Raw genomic sequence first — 18,530 nt, forward strand, 5'->3', positions numbered from 1 at the left:
GCTGCAATAAGCGCTTGAAGTGAAAAGTCAAACGAAAACAAAAACAGGGAGTATTTGTGAAAGGACATGTTACCACACCCACCATGTTCACTGTCAAATCATGATGGAATCACTTTTCCAGCTTTAAATGTGTCTGCTGACATCCTAGGCCTCCCATTGCGGGCTGGCCGGGGCTGGACATTTAGTGCTGGGGCCCCCGCCCGGCCCACGCCCACCGCCAGCACCCATACCTGGTGGTTTCTTGCTGCAGCTCCTCCATTTGTTTCTTGAGCACCTCGTTGGCCTCCGTGAAAGCAACCATCTGCTCTTTATCAAACTGCAAAGACTTCAAACAAAAAGAGGAAAAGATAAGATGAGGAGTGCCAAGCCTCCATCTGAAGCCCGAACATTGGACTGGCTTCCTCGTGGGTAAATGGCACCCCTGCCCCGGGGGCCGCCCTGCAGGACACGGGCTTTGAGGAAAATCCTGACGGGATCCTGTGATAAGTGACCACCCTACAGAAGTCAAGACTGTCCTGAGCTGCCTGTACCAAGGATGTTAGTGGGAATAAGCAGGAAGAACCAGCCAATGGGAAAGTCTCCAGCTGGAGAGGGTGTGGAGAAAAGGGAATGCTCTTGCTTTGGTGGTGGGAATGTAAACTGATACAGCCACTAGGGAGAACAGTATGGAGGTTCCTTGCAAAACTAAAAAGACAGTTACCATATGATCCAACAATCCCACTACTGGGCGTATACCCAGAGAAAACCATAGTTCAAAAAGAAACATGCACCCCAATGTTCATTGCAGCACTATTTACAATAGCCAGGTCATGGAAGCAACCTAAATGTCCATCAACAGATGAATGGATAAAGAAGATATGGTACATATATACAACTGAATATTACTCAGCTGTAAAAAGGAACGAAATTGGGACATTTGTAGAGACATGGATGGACCTAGAGACTGCCATATAGAGTGAAGTGAGTCAGAAAGAGAAAAACAAGTATCGTATATTAACACATATATGCGGAATATAGAAAAATGGTACAAATCAAGTGGTTTGCAAGGCAGAAATAGAGACACAGATGTAGAGAACAAACATATGGACACCAAGTGAGGAAAGTGGGGAGGGTTGGAGGGGAATGAGTTGGGAGATTGGGATTGCCATATATACATTACTAATTAAAAAAAATATCAAATTGTACACTTTAAATAAAAAAAAAAAAGATGAGGAGTGCCAAGCCTCCACCTGAAGCCCGAACATCGGACTGGCTTCCTTGTGGCTAAATGGAGCCCCGCCCCACCCCTCGCCGGGCCACCCTGCAGGACACGGGCTTTGAGGAAGATCCTGACAGGTGATCCTGTGATAAGTGACCACCCTACAGAGGTCAAGACTGTCCTGAGCTGCCTGTACCAAGAATGTTAGTGGAAAAAGCGTGAAGAACCAGCCAACGGGAAAGCCTCCGGGCTATAGGTCCCACCTGGGGGCCCCACTGGACCCCCGACAGAGCCCCCAGGCCCTGCCCAGCTTCTCCCAGCATGCTCAGGAGTGGCCTCGTGCCCCCTCATGGCCTCGCCCACTGCCCTGTCCCCTCCTGCGCAGTGAGCCCCTGTTTCCCAGGCCCAGCTCGGCCCTCGCAGCCCCAAGAACCTCAGCGACGCCCATGTTCCTGCAGCTGCTAGGGACCCACCAGCCCCTGGCTTCCCGCAGCTCCCGGGCCCTCTCATCCTGTCTGCACCCTCACAGCTCTCAGCTGTGGCCTCCAGCCCACCGCCTCCCTGGACTCTGCCTGGCCCACTCATGGGACTTCTGACACATCACACGCAAGACAGAGCCCCCGGTCTGAGACCCTGCCCAGCACCCTCCCCGGGTCTACCGTCTGACTCAATTTCTCATCTCAGAAATGCTCCTCAGCTGCAGGAATCTGGCCTGAGGTCTCTCTCTCCCCAGTCCTGTCCCAGACCCTCGCCAGCACCACCACCACTGTCTCTCACGGGCTCCGGCCTCTATGCTCGCCTTCCTCGACCACAGGGGCCTTCAGGCCTACACAGCACATCTGGCCCAGAGCCCGAACCAGCAGCTGCATGGCTGCCGGGCCCAGCATCTCCCTCATGCACGCCACCCGCACGCGACTCCATGCCACCCCAGACCCAGGAGACCCTCTGGCTTTCCGTTGACTCTCTGCAGCTCTCACTTACGCACCAGCTCCCGACCCGTCTCAGTAGCTCCCTCACAGCTATATCTCTGCCTGGACCCACCTGCCCGCCTGCCCCCGCGACCCCCCACCTTCCAGGATCTGAGCTCCAGGAGGGCCTTATTCTAGGCTGTTTTAGCACGTTCGGCTGAACCCCACAGACCCAGGCACCCCCAGACCTGCAAGCGCGTCTCCATCTCGTCCCGCTCCCTCTGCGTGGACTGGAGGTGCCCTTTCAGACCTGCCACCTGCTGACGGGCCTGTGACACCTCCTTCTGCAGACGCGAGCACTCCACCTCCACGGACCTCTTCTCCCCCTGCAGCTCGATGAGCTCCTGCCGCAGCTCCTTCACCTCCGAGACCAGCCTCTTCTTCGTGGCCTTCAGCTCATTGGTGAGCTGGTCTTTGGAGGTAGCGTCCCGGCGGTAGGCCTCCACCATCACCTGCCCAGCGAGACAGAAGCTGCAACCAGTGGGCAGGTTTTCTGAGGGGTCAAGTGGCTTACACAAAAATGCTCCCCACTTAACTACATACAACTCTCAGGAGCTAAAAATAACATATTTCACCAAATCCAAGATATGGCCCCCTGAGACGCACCACGATTTCACGCACCTGAACAGGTGTGGGTGATGCACAGAGCAGCCAGGCCAGCCGCTAGGGGCCCAATTGTTTCACTCTCTCGGGGGAAACGTGGCTGTTCCCTCCCCCTGCACCTGCCCTGCCTGGCTTCTGACAGGCACCCGGTTCGCATCTCAGTGATAAAATCTACCACCACTTATAACACCCTCAGTCGCCCTTCCTCAGACCCTCGGAGATGCCCTGTGCTCACTCCTCTGACAGCAGAACTGGCTGCACTAACGTGAACTGCCTTATCTCAGTGCTGGGTCACAGTGGTGATATTTTTCAAAGACACATTCATCAGGAGGCTCGGCCGCTGTGAAAGAACACTCGCTCACTCTACTGTGACAACAGGGCACGACCCGCGAGCCATGGTGCCAACCCCACTCTGAAAACGCACCTACTTCAGAGATCATGAACACGGGAGAGCTGAGGAGTGTCTTAGAATCAATGAAGTGCCTTAAAACAACTGGAGTCTACTTGTTATCTTCCTCCTGATGATTTCTTTCCAGTGAAGAGATTAAAGATACAGGACTTTCTTCATGCACTTGTTTCACAAAAAGAAAACTAACCACACAGTCTTACCTTCTGTTGAAGAAACTGTTCCTTCACTTTCTGCGTCTGCTTGTTCAGGGAGGCAGCTTCTCGCTGCAGGTGCTCCACCTACGAGGGACACGTGTGCAGATGTTACACTGATGGTTCCAGGAGAGACACGTGTGCACAGAGGCATCAATGACTTGCCTCCATGCATCCTGTCCTAGAAGGTGACACACAGGTCAGTGTCTGCAGAGAAACTGCACCTACTTCTCAGAGGGAAAAACATGTCACCGACATCCTCTTGTCCTTGACACTGATGGAGCCGGATTCCAAGACAAAACCATTTCCAACACTAAGCCTACTTCCTCCGCCCCCTTGTTCCATCTGTACTTGTTTACTGCTCGTCCCCATCAGGGCATGGCAGCTCCTGGGTGTGGCATGCTGGGTCACGTGTGTACACACCTGGACCCTCGGCCGCCTCCCCTCCCCCACCCACTGCCCTGCCACGTGTCTGGGGCTCCCACTGCAGTCAGGCAGTCAGGAATGAAAGAACCCAAGTTCCACGTGGCTCTTCCCATGTCTGAGCTCCTCATCATAGGTGCACTGAAACTGGTGTTTCTTGGCAGGTTACTTTCAAAGACCCAAACAACTCGGTTTCCCAGTTCTCAGCCAGGTATCCACACACCCAGATGCTAACCTAACACCGAAGTACCCCACTTCAGTGGTTGGGTCCCTTCCCCAACTGAGCCCTGGGCCCTGCCCGGCAAGCGTTCTTCCATGTTTACAAAACAAGGTGTTCAAAAAAAGGACCAAACAAATAAGATAAAACAAAGGACCAAACAGCGTTACTTCTCGCATGCGTGATTTCCACTGTAACAAGGTGACAGTAAACTGCATTACCTGGCTGGACTTGACAGCTAATTCCTGTCTCAACTGCTCTAAAGTTTCTGACGTGTCCTGGGCCCCCTCTTCCAGGCGTTTTGCCCCTCTATCAAATTCCTCCCTGCTGCTCTGGGCTGCCTGCAGAGCCACCTCCAAGATGATCTTCTCATTCTGCAGGAAACGGATGGTATCGTCTCTGGAGGTGGCCTCCCCCTGCAGCTCGTCCAGCCTGGCCTGCAGTTCGTCGTAGTGCACCTGCAGGTCACCCAGGGCTTGCTCCCTGCTCTGCAATGTTTCCTGTGTTGAGGTGAACTGCTTCAAAAGGTCCAGGTGCTCCTGCTGCAAAGCCTCAAGCTGCTGGTCTCGCTGATGCAAAGTCAACTTCACCTGGAAAAAAAGGAACCAGAGTCAACAAGACTGCCCTTCAACAAAAACACCACGTGCTCCGAGAGTTTACACTTTTTTCGTGCTCAGGTTTTAAACAATCTGGACGGATGCTCTGGAGGCAGCCATCTGTGTAAAGCTGTGGCACAGAAGACCACAAGCAGAAATGGACCCCCACGGGGTCTGAAGATGTGACGGACAGACCAGCACAGAATAGCACCGAGGCCGGTGGCCAGAGCCCCCCAGGTGCTTGCCTGCTCCAGCTGTTGCTCCAGGGCCGCCGCTGAGGCCACCATCTTCTGCAGTTGCTCCTTCTCGTCTTCAAACTCCTCCAGCCTCCTCTGCAGGTCCTCCTCCACCATCGTCTTCGCCTCTTGAATCTGCACAAAGGCAGCTTCCTGGTCCAACATGTCAGCCTGGGCCCAAACGACAGAGCATTTTTTAAAAATCAGGATAACGTAACAGCTACAGACTCTGCAGGCAAACCCACCACCCTGGAGAGGAGTCCTTGTCCCCATCACCGCCTTGTCCACAACCCACAGAGGGCCTAAGGGGACAGGGGGTAGAAAGCTGGTGCCCTCCTGCTGCCCACGACACAGGTCACCAGCCTATTCCTCCACTCAAGGTTCCCCTGCTGACCCTAGGACCTGGCTGAAGAGAGAAGCAAGCAGACAACCCAGTTTTAAGAACTGGGATAAAGTGAGGAATGAAACCACCACGGCCGCCACGAGTGAAGACAGGCTTCATGTAGCATGTCCCCACTTTGGGGTGTGAGACACAGCACATTCTCTTTCACAAGACTACTTCCTGATGCCACTTGGTAAAACTAGAGACCAGAGGCCATGGGGCAAATACGACATTCCTTACGTCTTGACTATGTAGATAAGACCCAACATCTAGGTGTTTTCTTAGGGAAAAAACATCAGCTTATAACGTAAAATCTCTTCAGTTCTTTGACAAGGAGCTCTTGAAGCATATGTTTGACAGGACTGTCTTTCATCATCCATGTCCTCCATGAAGACAAAGGAGCACGTGCAGGGAAGCAGGGAGACGGGAGACCACGTGGTCACAGGACGCCAGCCTTCCATGTGATCGTGAAAGGCAACTGATGTTCTGGGCGCAAAATTGCCCCGTACACACTGCCACGATGCCCTGTACCCCTTTTTTATTTTACTCTTCCCAACAAGCCTATTAAGTAGGTATTATTATCCATATTTAATAAAAAGGGGACAGAGCCCGGAGAGATACAAGTTAAGATATAAGTTCAGGGTCCTACAGCTAAGAGCACAGGTCAAAGCCACAGCATCTCCCTGCCCTGGGATAACCCACGGAGGCAGCTGGACACGGTCCTAACCACGTGGCGGCTGGAGGGTGAAATGGTAAGGAGGCTGAGGCCAGAACTTGGCTAGCCCACGCTGTGGTGCAGAGAAGGGCCCCAGGTGACCACTGACAAGGCAGAGACGAGGGAGGGGTGTGCACACAGCGAACACGAGGAACAGAATCCCCAAACCTTAAATCACTGCAGATGGTTCAAAACCATACTTTAAAACGTATGTATATGTGCATGGACTGGTATATTCTCTTAATCTTGATCAGTGTCAAAAAAACCAAACCAAAACAAAAAAAAAAACCCAAACCCCAAGACCACACCGACCCGCTGTCCTGCTGCGGCCCGGAAGCGGCAGCCCACCTCAATGCCCTGGAGCTGGGCGGCAATGCGCTCCTTCTCCTTGATGGACCTCTGCTGGGTCTCCGTTAGCTGGTGGGACAGGGACACATTCTCAAGCTTCAGGTGCTCCAGGAGGCCTGCCTGGCTCATCTGTCCAACCTTCAAAGAAAAACACCACAAGGTCGAAGGTTGCTAGATTCTATGCAGAAGTGCAGCCCAGCCAGTCCCTGAGGCCACCAGGGCTAGGGTCTCTGTACAGCACCGGCCCCTGGGAGGGCTGCTCCCCAGGACCCCTCCCCACAGGGCCTCCCTGCCCACCCTCCTGGCAGCCACTGTGACACTCAGGCCGTCTGGGTTCTGTGTGCCTAAGGGGCGCCGGCTGGCAGCCTGGAAGTCAGAGCTCATCCACCCCCAAGACGGTATGGTTTGCCACAAGACCTACACAACAGTTCCCACTGAACGGGCATCCCTGAGGCCGGAGGTGAGGGGCCTCATTTGGGCGGCAGGGACACCAGGCCTTGCCCTCTCAGTGCCTGACGGTCCTGTGCACACACAGGCTGACCTGGCCATTCCCAGGAAGCGGCACTGGCCACCCCGGGTCCGACCCAGCCGCGCACACCTTCGGACACGTCCCTTCCGGAGCCGACATGAACGCTCCTAGGCTTACAGGTGCCAGATGCGACCAGATGTTGTGAGCTCTAGGGTCTAAGATGGAAGCTGCCCAGAGCAAGGAAGGGCGTTGTTTGCTGGGATTTTATTTCAAGGCAACAAAAGAATAAAGATGACCCTGCATTCTCCTGCCACTTGAATGTCTCTGGGACACTTCTGTTACTGGGAGAAGAGGGCGAAAATGTATCACACACCCTAATTAAGGAACGCTGAACCTGGGTGCCAAACGTATCTGGAAAAAGCAGTTACGGTTCTCAAACTGCCACTCCCTTGGACTCCTCCTCTATTTTTGTCTTCCAAATGCCATTTCTGACTTAGGTCAGGACACATAAATCAGGCTTCTTTAAATATTTTATGCCTCAAATAAATGCACAATAGCTTCAAAACTGCACTGACTTGCAATAATCTATTTCCAAGTACATTGCAAGTAGAAAAAATGCTTATCTATATGGTCCTCTAGCTTAAAAAATACATAACATAAATATTATAAAACTTCTATTTTGTACATTTGTAGACTTTAGACTTTTTTAAAAAGGAGCATTTGGTGGAGTTAGTACTTTACATCCTCTACTTGAGAAATAAAGTTTCACTATTTTGAATATGGTAACAAATAGTTACAATATTTTATCTGGACCAAAAAAAGTGGGGAGATAAAATAAAACCCACAGCAAAATTCAAAAAGAAGACAGGCTGACCAAGGCACCATCAGCACTCTCACAATTGGTCCAATTAGTCCAAACACTGAGATTTGGAGTAAAATGCATTTCAGCAACTTGCCTACTGCTCCTGAGGGTCTCCAGAGCTCACCACGGCCCCGGACACCCTGTAGACCAGGACCCACACCTGCTCCCACTCACGCAGGATCAGGGGCTGACATGCCTGCACCCTAACAACAGGGAAAGAAGGAGGACATGGGAAACGTGTGTTCTCTGGGAGGACCTGATCACCAGGCAGCTGGAGACAGAGCCACTCTGCCAGGAGGCACTGTGTGCCGTGCTCTGTGCACGTAAGAAACGAGCCCGGGTATGAGAGGCCCGAGATCCCCGCAGGCATGGATTTGACAGCTGGGCTCAAATGACAAATGGTGCCCCCCGGAGAGGGGATGGGATGTACTAGTCAGAGAGAGGAACTAGTCAGAGAAGGGGATTGTAGAATTTAAATGCTCAAGCAGAAGCTGTAAAACTTCCCGTGTCAGAAGTCACAGAAGGCAGTGACTGTATGGGATGGGGTGTGGGCTAGATGGGTGGTCGGCAGATTCTCAAACAACCTGTGGGTGAAATCTAAACTCAGAACAGTCACTTCATTTTAGGGAAAAAGCAAGCGTTCCACATGAGATGTGCAGTGTGAGCCACTGGCCACGGCAGGGTCATACCTGGATGTGGGCCATCTCGCCCTGCAGCCTGACCCGGGCCTCCTGGGCCAGGGCGAGCTGCTGCTGGTACCACTGCCGGACACTCTGCAGGGACGCGATCTCGGCCTGGGATGCCTTCAGCTTGCTGGTCAGCGTCGCACGCTCCAGCTGCACCTGCTGCAGCTGGCTCTGCAAGGCTGTCATCTGCTGCCGCAGGTCGTGCACTGAAACAAGCAAGCACGGCCGATCAGGGCGCCTGGCCCTCAACTCGGCCTCCGCAGACAGCGGGGGACGTGCCGGTTCTCCTCCTCCTCCTCGGCAGTGACGTCTCACGGGCAGCCGCGAGCACTGGATCACGGCTCTCAGGGGGCACCCAGTTTAGGGTATGGTCACTTCCCATTGACGGATCAACATACAACCCTGCTTTACATGTGCTTCTGATGATTCATCAGCGCTGAACTTACAGCTGACAGCGCTGTGCCTTGTGCCTGCACAAAGCTCGGCTAACACGTGTTTTCTCCATAAGGCACATCACAGCCTTCCTGCACTTAGGAACACCCTACAGTGTTTGGGGTTACTTGTAAAGAGCAACACCACCCCAAAAAGCACAAAAATGAAAAAAACGTGGCACTAAATTGACCATAAAAGAGCAAGAGCTGAACTGAGAAGGCTGAGCTTTGCGACCCCATCAGGCGACCCCAACTGTCTCTGCTCTGCACCCGCCTGCAAGTGACCGGAGAGAGCTGTGAGTACTGATGGGGTCACAAACAAATCTAGCGAGTAGATGAATTCACAATTAGGGAATCAACTGCATGTCCACAACGTGGCCATGGGAGCTTTCTGGCTTGAGATGTCAGCCTGAGGCGTCTGTGAGCCGTCAACCAGCTCAGGGGTGGAATCCACACTAACTCCCCCATCTGCTGATGCGGTCCACACTCGACATTGACGAGGGCGAGGTGGGAGGGGAGCGGACAGGAAATCACAGCACAAACCCAAACCACAGTACAAACAAAATCAGTCAAAGATTTAAAAAATAAATTACTACAAACATTTAAGAAAACACTTATGATTCTAATGACAGTTTCCAAAAATTTAAAACAAAACAAAAAAACATGATAGGATCCGTGACATCCGATCTGAAGCCCTAGGGGGCAGATGTGTCTCTGAGTTCAGAGTGGTGGGGCTTTAGGAAGGCAACAGGAGCATCCCCCCTGCACCCGAAATCCACCACCCGGCAGACACGCTGCAACAAGGCGTGGGGAGGCTGCACTGGGTGCGGGCCATTCTGCTGCCTGCCAAGCTCTGGTCAGGCCAGGCCTTGCAACCCAGAGCAACACAGAACTTTTGGGATTTTATCATTGTCTTAAGGGATTAGGTATCATACGAGGGTGAGTCAAAAATTACCCGCACTCTGGCTATAGAATTTATAGAAGTTTTAACATAACTGGAGTGCGGATAATTTTTGACTCACCCTCGTAAAACGTTCAGAGACTAAAAACAGCTGGCTGTTTTATTTCCCAGCTGGCGCTTTCACCCTGCTAGTACCAGAACAAAGCTTTCGTGGTAGCAGTTTGTCACTTTTCCTTTTCTGTCATCAGATCTGAAACCTAGTCTCACGTTGGCAGACGTGGTCCTTCACAGCAGCCCCATCGTGCTGCTCCCATCACTCAGATGTCGAGAGCTGGGAGACGAGAATGTCATCTACCCAGACTGCGATGGAGGACCAGGGTTTGCACCGACACGTCCCTGGGCTCTGAGCGCCTTTCTCTCCATCCCCACCCCCCTCCTTCTTCCTCCTGGCAGCACACAGCAGATGTGAGCCCGCACACCATTCATCTTGGCGCCTGGCTGGGTGTGGAGCATGGACTTTGGGGATGGAGTACACGGCCTGAGGATGAGCAGAAAGCACGAGGGAAGCACACACAGGCCCTCTACACACAGCCCACCACCACGGTTCCCTGACTCCACTGCTCCATTTGTCTATCATTCCAGAGGGATCCAGCTAGACCCCAAACCCGAACTAACGGAAGGGAAGATACAGATTCACTAGTCAACTCTCTCAGTGTTGCTTTTAAATAGCATCTGCAATTCTGGAATAAGCAGGCAGATCTGGCCCCCCAAACAACAATGGACTGTGAAGGCGGAAAGAGTGGAAACATTTACTTCTGACAATCAAGGATCCAAAGTCCATTTCTAAGACCTAAGCCACCCCCTTGATGCACATGCAAAAATGTGCAGAATTCTACAAGCTCAGTCAAAAACAGTACTACTTCAGGCAAGAGGACATTTCATGGATAAATTAGAAGGGGGGACAACACCCAGCATACCAATGGGACAACACAGGTCAGTCCCCAGAGCAGACCCACCAGGGCAGACCCCTGGGCCCTCCGTGTGCACTAAGGGACAGATGGGCAGACGGGATGCTCACCTGTGTTGTCCTTACTGAGGATGCTCCGCTGCATCTCCTCCACCTTGGCCATGAGTCTCTGGTACTGCTCCTCGGCCACCTGCAGGTCGCTGTTGGAGGACGCCAGGCTGGCATTCTTGGCTTCCAGCATGTTCTGCAGGTCGGTCATTGCCTGCTCAAGGTCCCAGCAAGATTGCTTTAAGGTGTCCACCTCTGAGCTGAGTGAGTCCTGCCTCTGCTGGCTGCTGTGGCTGTGCTCCAGCTGCGCCTGCAGCCTCGTGTGCAGGGCGGCCAGCTGTGCCTGCAGCTCCGCCTTTTCTTTAAGTGCCTGGAAAGACCCACAAACAGCCACACTGACTTCCAGAAAAGTAAGTCACTTGTACCCTGCACACTGAGAGGGCTGCCAAGACACAGCCAGTGAGACAAAGAAAGGTGACTGACAGGTGCACATCACAGGAAAGAACCATGTCTTCCAAAATATTCCGTCATTCTAGCGTTAGTTATCCCAAAGAAGGGGTTTCTCCAGACAGGCCCCAGAGGTAGGAGGGGTGCATACGAGTCTGCTCATTTTCTGCACGGCGGCACCTGAGTAGCACAGCACGTGGGGAAAGTTCTGCAAGCACCCATTCACCCACGAGGATGCTGGAAAACATATCTGTTGAAAAACCAAAACAGCACACAAGCGTGCACAAGCACACACAGTAAGAACCCCTTGAGTGTGCTTGCTGAGGGGTCTCTACATGAGAAAGAGCAGCCAGACTCAGACCTGGGGAACAGGACCCACAGAACACATCTGCGGGGAAAGCATGCCATTACACAGAGAGGCTTGGAGGGGCTGCAGCCCAGGCCGCTGGGCACGGGACAGCCTGAGGCAGTCCACGCTTTATGGCAGGGCAGCAGGGACCACTGTCTGCAGGACATGGCAGGGAGTGAGAGGAGAGGTGGGGCCTCAAGAAGCCCTAGGCCCCAGGGGTAGCTGAGAACAGACAGTGAACAAAGGGGCACGGCCCCCACCCACCCATTAGCATCTCCCACCCACCCTAACATCAGCCTATCAGTGTGTGTGTGTCCAGCAATTTCAAAATGCAAAGAGGAGCAAACAGCTGCACGTCAATACACAATAGGAGAAAATCAACCTTGTGAAGACAAACAACAAATTCAACAGACAGAAGAACAAATACCTAAAGAAAATGAGTTAACGGAGTAAAAGGGATAAGATTTTGTAATAAGTGTAATTAGTATCTTTGTAGAAATGCCAGAAAATTTTGCACCCGTATCAATCCACAAAGATCTGGGCTTGGACACAACTGAAGAGCAAATCAAATCCCAGCAGGATAAGGAGGTAAAGTGACAGCAAGTTAAGGTTCCCAGATTGCTCAGGGCTTCAAATGCAGATGAGGTGGAAATGCACTTGATGAGGCCACGTTCTGCAGGAGGACAAAGTGTAAATCGTGCGCAACCAAAATTAACCTTGATACCTTGGTGATCACCCCTTCAGTCGAGAGTTTTATGTGCAGAGTCTGTGTCCCAGAATGAGTGCACGAAAAAGCCACATCAGACGTGAGAAGCACATTCGGCAGGGGAGTGCGTGGCTCCCCCGCCCCCACGGCACTGGCTCCTGAGGGGAAGGGACTGAGGGCCTCATGCTCTCTCCCGTCTCCATGCCAGGTGCAGAGGTCAAGGGCAGCTGAACTGAGTTACTCTAACTGTTGATAGGAAAGCTGAAAATTACAGGATGGAAAATGATTTTTCAGGCATGTGCTAACTAGATAAAGCAAAATTCACACCAAAAAAAGCAAAAAGTACTCAAGGGGTGAAGATGACACTTTCACCAGGCCAGAAAAGGTAAAAGCCACCTAACAGCAGAGCTAGGAAGTCTTCCAGACAGATCCTGACAGAAATACAGGGAGAAACCACACGGTCAGAGCAGGAAACTAGCACACCTCTTTCTGAGGCTGACAAATCAAGCAGACAAGAATGTACAGCCACAGGAGACAAGGCTGCTGCTGCTGCTGCTGAAGTTTGTTCTTAAAGGCACGTATAGAACCATGCGCAGCAAACAGGAACTGCACAACTTTTCAAAGACATGGCACCATAATACATCCATAAAATCTCCATTTACAGGACCTCCCTGGTGGCGCAGTGGTTAGGAATCCACCTGCCAAAGCAGGGGACACGGGCTCAATTCCTGGTCTAGGAAGATCCCACATGCTGTGGAGCAGCTAAGCCTGTGCATCACAACTACTGAGCCTGTGCTCTAGAGCCTGCGAGCCACAACTACTGAGCCCACATGCCACAGCTACTGAAGTCCGTGCTGTAGAGCCCACACTCTGCAACAAGAGGAGCCATTGCACTGAGAACACCGCTCACTGCAATGAAGAGTAGCCTCCAATCGCCACAACTAGAGAAAGCCCACGCACAGCAACGAAGACCCAAAACAGCCAATAAATAAATAAATAAATTTATAAAAAACAAAAAATTCAAAAAAAAAAACTTATCTCCATTACCTGACTAGCCTCTAATGATAAAGCTTCCAGCTGTCCTTCGAGTCTCATTTTTTCTTTAAGAACTTGCAACATTTCATCATGCGTTTCAGCCACAGAGCTTTCCACGGACACACTGCAGGATAAAGGCACAAAGGATCAGGTGGTGGGAATATGAACAGTCATTATCTTCCCTCTATACCAGCCACACTCTCCAAATTCCACACCCCTCTGCTACTCTCCCCCAACTTTAAAAAAAATAAGTAAAAAGATTTAGGTAGCGAGCTAAAGCTCTTAGGAACACTACCAATAAACACTCCCGCCCACAGCCCAGCCTTTACAGCCACCACACGGCCGGAACGTCCTTGTGGAGACGTGAGCCCAGGTCACATCTGTGCTGTTTTAGAGACAGGTCTACACAAATCCTGGAAGGCAGATATCTTAACACTGCAGGTGATTACTCATTAGACCCAACTCCATCTCTTACAAAGCAACAGAGTGTGTATAAATGAAGCTTTAAGGACCCAGGGAGGAACCCCGAGAGGAAGGTGGTGTTGTGTGGCCCCAGCATCACCCACCTGCTGCAGATGCTGTCGGTCCGGCTCCGCACCTCCCCGTTCACCTCCTGCCTCTGCTCTTGGCGCTCGGCTGCCGCAGCCTGGAGGACATCCGAGATGGAGGGGAACTGGCCCAGGGCACTGGCCGCGATCTCCTGGCCACTGACCACATAGGGGGCCTCGTGCGAGCCTGCAGTGTTCACCTGAAGGCCGGGCGTCCCACGGGCAGAGACGCTGCTGTAGGAGGAGCTGTCGCTTTCTGTCCCATCGGCCTCAGACACATTGTCTCCTGTGAGGGATGCGTTCTCCAGGCGGTCGTCAGCCTCGGAACACAGGCTGAGCTCAGACACCACTGACGTCCCGCTGCCACGGTTCTGCTTCAGGGAGCCCCTGGCAGAGTCCAGGGCCGCAACATTTCCACCAGAATTTCGAACGTCTGAATCTTCAGTTCTGTAATCAGCCAGAGACCGAATTTTGCTTGATTTGGAACTTTTTTTCTCCTTAGGATGTGCCAGGAGCCCTAAGCTGCCCACCTTCGGGCCCCGAGGGACACTGGTGCGCAGGAAGGAATATTCTTTTGTCATAGCCACGGCACTGGCCCTCGGTAAGGTTTCTGGGTTCAACATGAGTTCAGGATCAAGTGTGCTAAAAAGTCTTGTTTTAGCTACAGGTTGACTGGACTGAGAAGGAAAAAAAGTACAAAAATTATGTTTAAAATTGACAAGCAGCATTCAAACACTGCCTCCAGAAAGGCCTCACCCGCTATGTAAACAGAGCTCTCTCCCAGCATGTGCCTGTGCCATGGCCTTCTGTCCTCTGTAGCCTCACTGCCTCCACGGCATCCTGGGCACAGTCCAGGCACACGGCTCTTGTGCCTGTGACCTGGGACACTTCAAAGCACCTACTAGAGCAAGTCCTCCCTCCTCATGCCTCCTCTACAGAAGTGTTTTGGCTACTCTCCAATGTTTATTCTTTTAGATAAACCCTGAAATTTTTCTTCAAGTTAAAAAAAAAAGTCCTATTGAATAAAAACTACCTTAAATTTTTAATTACTGAGGGGATAATGAGCTGTTTCCCTCCATTTATTCTTATCTGTTTGCATGACCTTTGACAGAGGAAGTTATGTGGCGTTTATCTAGATCCTAAACCATTTTTGTTACCATTTAAATTTAATACTTAGATATTTTATTATTCTGTTGATATTATAAATATTATCTTTTCCCATTAATTTTATAACTGGTCATACCAGGATAACCATTGATTTTTCATATTTGTATTTTAAACTGACAATTCTAAACCCCAGTTATTTTAGTAATTTTATAATATTTTTATAAATTTATAATAATAGCAATTTTTCAGTTGATTCTCCAGCATTTTTCCAGGGGGTTACCAACACCTGCAATTACCAATAACATTTCTCCTATTTTTTCAGTGTCTGTTTCTCTTACTTCTTTTTCTTATATCATCATCTTAGCTGGAACTTCCCAAGTGGCCTTGAGTGAGGCTGGGGATGAGGGAAGACACCATTCCCTGGCACTGAATCAACAAGACTTTCTGTTACAGATTAATTTTCAGTTCTATGTTGTTCTACAAAGTCAGTGAAATCCCAAAGCGACAAGGGACAAGGTGGGCCATGAGCCTCTCGAAATGAGGCTAGGATACACCAGGAAGGATACAGGAGCAAGAGCAGCAAGGAAGAGTAAGGAGCGTGAGGCGATGGATATGCCGGGCCCCCCAGATGGCAGCACACACTATAAAGCTGCCATAATTGGATCCACTGAGAACAAGAAAAGCAGCAGGAGGGCTGGAGACAGAGCACAGCCCAGGAACTGGGGCAGGCACAGGCAGAGGCTGCAGACATTTCAGAAGCGCCACAGTAAGGCAGCACTCCAGCCAGTGGGGAAACGGCAGGCTACAGAACAAGCAAGTTGAGGTAACTGACCAGCTGTCCACGAAGAGGCATATTCCCACCTCTCACCTCCATCCAAAACATTTCAAGTGGATTAGATTTACACAGTAAAGAACACAACTTTTCAACACTTTCTATACTATCTTACTTTTAGTATAAGAAGAAAACAGAAGTGAATTTATTTATATCCTTCAAACAAGAAGATCCTCTTAAATATGACATAAACCCCAAAAGAAGTAACAGCAAAGACTGAAAGTTCTGACTGTAAACATTCAAATCTGATGTGCATGGAATTTCCCAGTGGTCCTATGGTTAAGACTCTGTGCTTCTACTGCAGAGGGCACAGGTTCAATCCCTGGTCGGGGAACTAAGATCCCGTGAGCTGTGCAGTGCAGCAAAAAAAACCCCTAAAACCTCAAAAAACCCCAACAAACTGATGAGCAGCAAAAAGATTTGCCAGAAAAGAAGTCACCGCAAACTAAGAAAAAACTGTTTGCAAAGATACTAAAAGGGGATAATTTCCTCATATACAGTACCAACATAGCAAAAAGACAACCCACAGAAAAATGGACAAAGACTGACAAAGACACCCAAACAGCCAATACGTAAACAGATGCTTACTGTTAGGAAGTACTGTTTTTTTCACCTATCAGACAACGAAGATTCAATTTTTATTATTTCTAATGATGCCAAGGATGAGAAAGCTAGCAGTCCTACAGACTGCTAACTGGAATGAAAACTGGTCCATCCTATTTGGAGGGCAATACATATCAACTAACAGACACATGAAACCTTTTACCCAATAACTGACAGTTAAGGATTTACCCACAAAGGTATACAAGACACAAAACATTCCCTGCAGCACTGTTTGCAATTTCAAAAAATGAGAAACAACCTAAGTGTAAATCACTGTGAGTTGATTAATGCAGTGCTTGTACACACATGGTTACAGAGGATGAGGAGGGGCTCTACTGAGCTGACGGAGATGGCGCTGAGGACCGGGAGGGAGGAGGCTGTGTGAAGAACAGCACAGAGAGGGTGCTTCCTGAATGGGAACCATCATCACCTCTACGTGAAGGCACACGCACGGAGACACTCTCCCACAGGGGAGGACTTTCACTCACTGTCTCCACCATTTAAACATCAGGTTTGAGCTCCATCTTCCTACTTCTAGTTTAATTGCTTTTGCTTACTTGTTTTGTATTTTTTGAATCAGGAATTCTGAGTTTTATTAAAAACCTTTTCAGCACCTGCTGAGATGTCGTAAGTCTTTTTGCATGGAACAGCCACTGTAATGAGTTCTATCGACAAGAGGCCCCCATTCTGAACTAACCTGACTCTTAGAGAAAACCTCGCTCGATTTATGTTACTCCATGAACAACAGGCCATGCTGATGGGTCACAGCACAGCAGTGGGGAGCACAGCTCTGGGCTCAGACAGGCAGGTTCACGTCCCAGCTCAGCCGTTGGCACTGCTGACTCTGGTGGTCCCCTCAGCTCTGAGCTTCCCTGGGTCATGGGGGGGACTCACCCAGACGCTGACCTGCACAAGGACAGCACCTCCCAGACTGCACTCTCCTCAGCTGGCCCTGCCCTGAGGGTCTCCAGAGTAGAGCACAGGTGGGGGCCAAAGTAGCCAGCATCTCACTGCCTGCCTTCCTTAGTGTGTGTGCGTGGTGGCAGGGGCTGGGGGTGGGGGGAGGGCAAGCAAGCGGGCCTGTCAAGTTGGTCAGCCCAGTGTGTGATGAGTCCATCAGTTACAGAGAAGTTACCTCACTGAGGCTAAGATTTTATATACACACACATAATTTTTTAAAGATGGGAAATGATGTTAAATTTCACACTGAACTCCTGACACATTAATTGCCTAATGTTGGATGACCCAGGCAGAGCTTGGACTTGTGGTGCAAACCTCGGGAGGCAGGCTGTGGACAGGTCGGGGCACATGGGCACGGTCCGGTCTGTTCCTTGGCTCTGCTACTTTACCGCTGAGTGACCTTCATCAAGTTCCTTACCTGTCAAAGCCTCACTATGAAGTCTGTGGAGAATCTAACACAGTGCCTAGCACATGTAATCACTGACTACTGACTCTCGTGGTGACATCTCTGGCAGGCCGCCAGGAGAGATCCCTAGAAGCCCTGACCTGGAAAGCCTCTGCCAGTTCAAAGCCTGGTGCTGGCTCTTCCAGTCTGTTTACATTGGCTTTGGAGCAGTGACACTCAAAAAGCCAAGGTCCTCTCTTGGGAAAACAAATGGCCAACCCCACTGAGGACTTGTCACTAGTAAATCATCCAGTGAAAGCGTTTTTTTTTTTTTTTTAAGTTCATTTAGTTTTAAATTCCTTTAATTTGAAAATTTTCAATCCCACAGAAAACCTGGATGAAGAGTGAAATGAACATTCATAACCCCCTTTCCTAGAGTCACTCGATGTGATTAAAAAGACTGTTTTCATTGGTATCCCAACAAGTTTCATACCTGAACAAAACTGATTTCAGCAAAGCACATGAACACACTCATCACATGCGTGTGACATGGCACATATGCTAACACTGTACAGCAAAATGCAGTAGAAACTGTACCACTTACACAATAAACAAGTCAGACCCAGGCCTGGCTGCTCACATACAGACAGCAATTATACCCAAATATTTGCTGTCTCTGATTTTCTAAGGGCAGACTTAGAAATAAAATACACTTGTTTAGAGGGAAGAAGGACCAGATGGGGTGGGAACCAGAGCCTGCGGAATCTCCCCAAAGGGTGAGAACTACATGAGAAAAGTGATCTTCGCAGAGAAGCACAGAAGCCCATCCTGGCAGAGAGAAATAAGCAGCAGATCCTGGAATTATGTCTAACTGCTGTCTTTCACACGTGAAGTCCTCCATTAGCTTG

At 50.5% G+C, this 18,530-nt stretch overlaps 1 protein-coding gene across 8 annotated transcripts in view; it reads right to left on the reverse strand.

Moving 5' to 3' along the window:
• Nucleotides 1–18,530, reverse strand: part of GOLGA3 (golgin A3) — a 44,340-nt gene that overhangs the window by 14,569 nt on the left and 11,241 nt on the right. For all 8 annotated transcript variants that reach the window (XR_009055121.1, XR_009055122.1, XM_057745870.1 and 5 more), the window contains 10 exons: nucleotides 13,754–14,412; nucleotides 13,200–13,311; nucleotides 10,714–11,020; nucleotides 8,307–8,509; nucleotides 6,287–6,424; nucleotides 4,851–5,012; nucleotides 4,231–4,599; nucleotides 3,379–3,456; nucleotides 2,355–2,618; nucleotides 231–325 (listed from right to left, as the gene is read on the reverse strand). Coding sequence is in view for 6 of the 8 variants with exons in the window: in XM_057745870.1 (XP_057601853.1) it covers nucleotides 231–325; nucleotides 2,355–2,618; nucleotides 3,379–3,456; nucleotides 4,231–4,599; nucleotides 4,851–5,012; nucleotides 6,287–6,424; nucleotides 8,307–8,509; nucleotides 10,714–11,020; nucleotides 13,200–13,311; nucleotides 13,754–14,412 (2,387 nt within the window). In the remaining 2 variants the exon portion in view is untranslated. The remainder of the gene's footprint in view (nucleotides 1–230; nucleotides 326–2,354; nucleotides 2,619–3,378; nucleotides 3,457–4,230; nucleotides 4,600–4,850; nucleotides 5,013–6,286; nucleotides 6,425–8,306; nucleotides 8,510–10,713; nucleotides 11,021–13,199; nucleotides 13,312–13,753; nucleotides 14,413–18,530) is intronic.

The sequence above is a fragment of the Hippopotamus amphibius genome, chromosome 8, assembly GCF_030028045.1.
Source record: "Hippopotamus amphibius kiboko isolate mHipAmp2 chromosome 8, mHipAmp2.hap2, whole genome shotgun sequence".
Lineage (NCBI taxonomy): Eukaryota > Metazoa > Chordata > Mammalia > Artiodactyla > Hippopotamidae > Hippopotamus > Hippopotamus amphibius.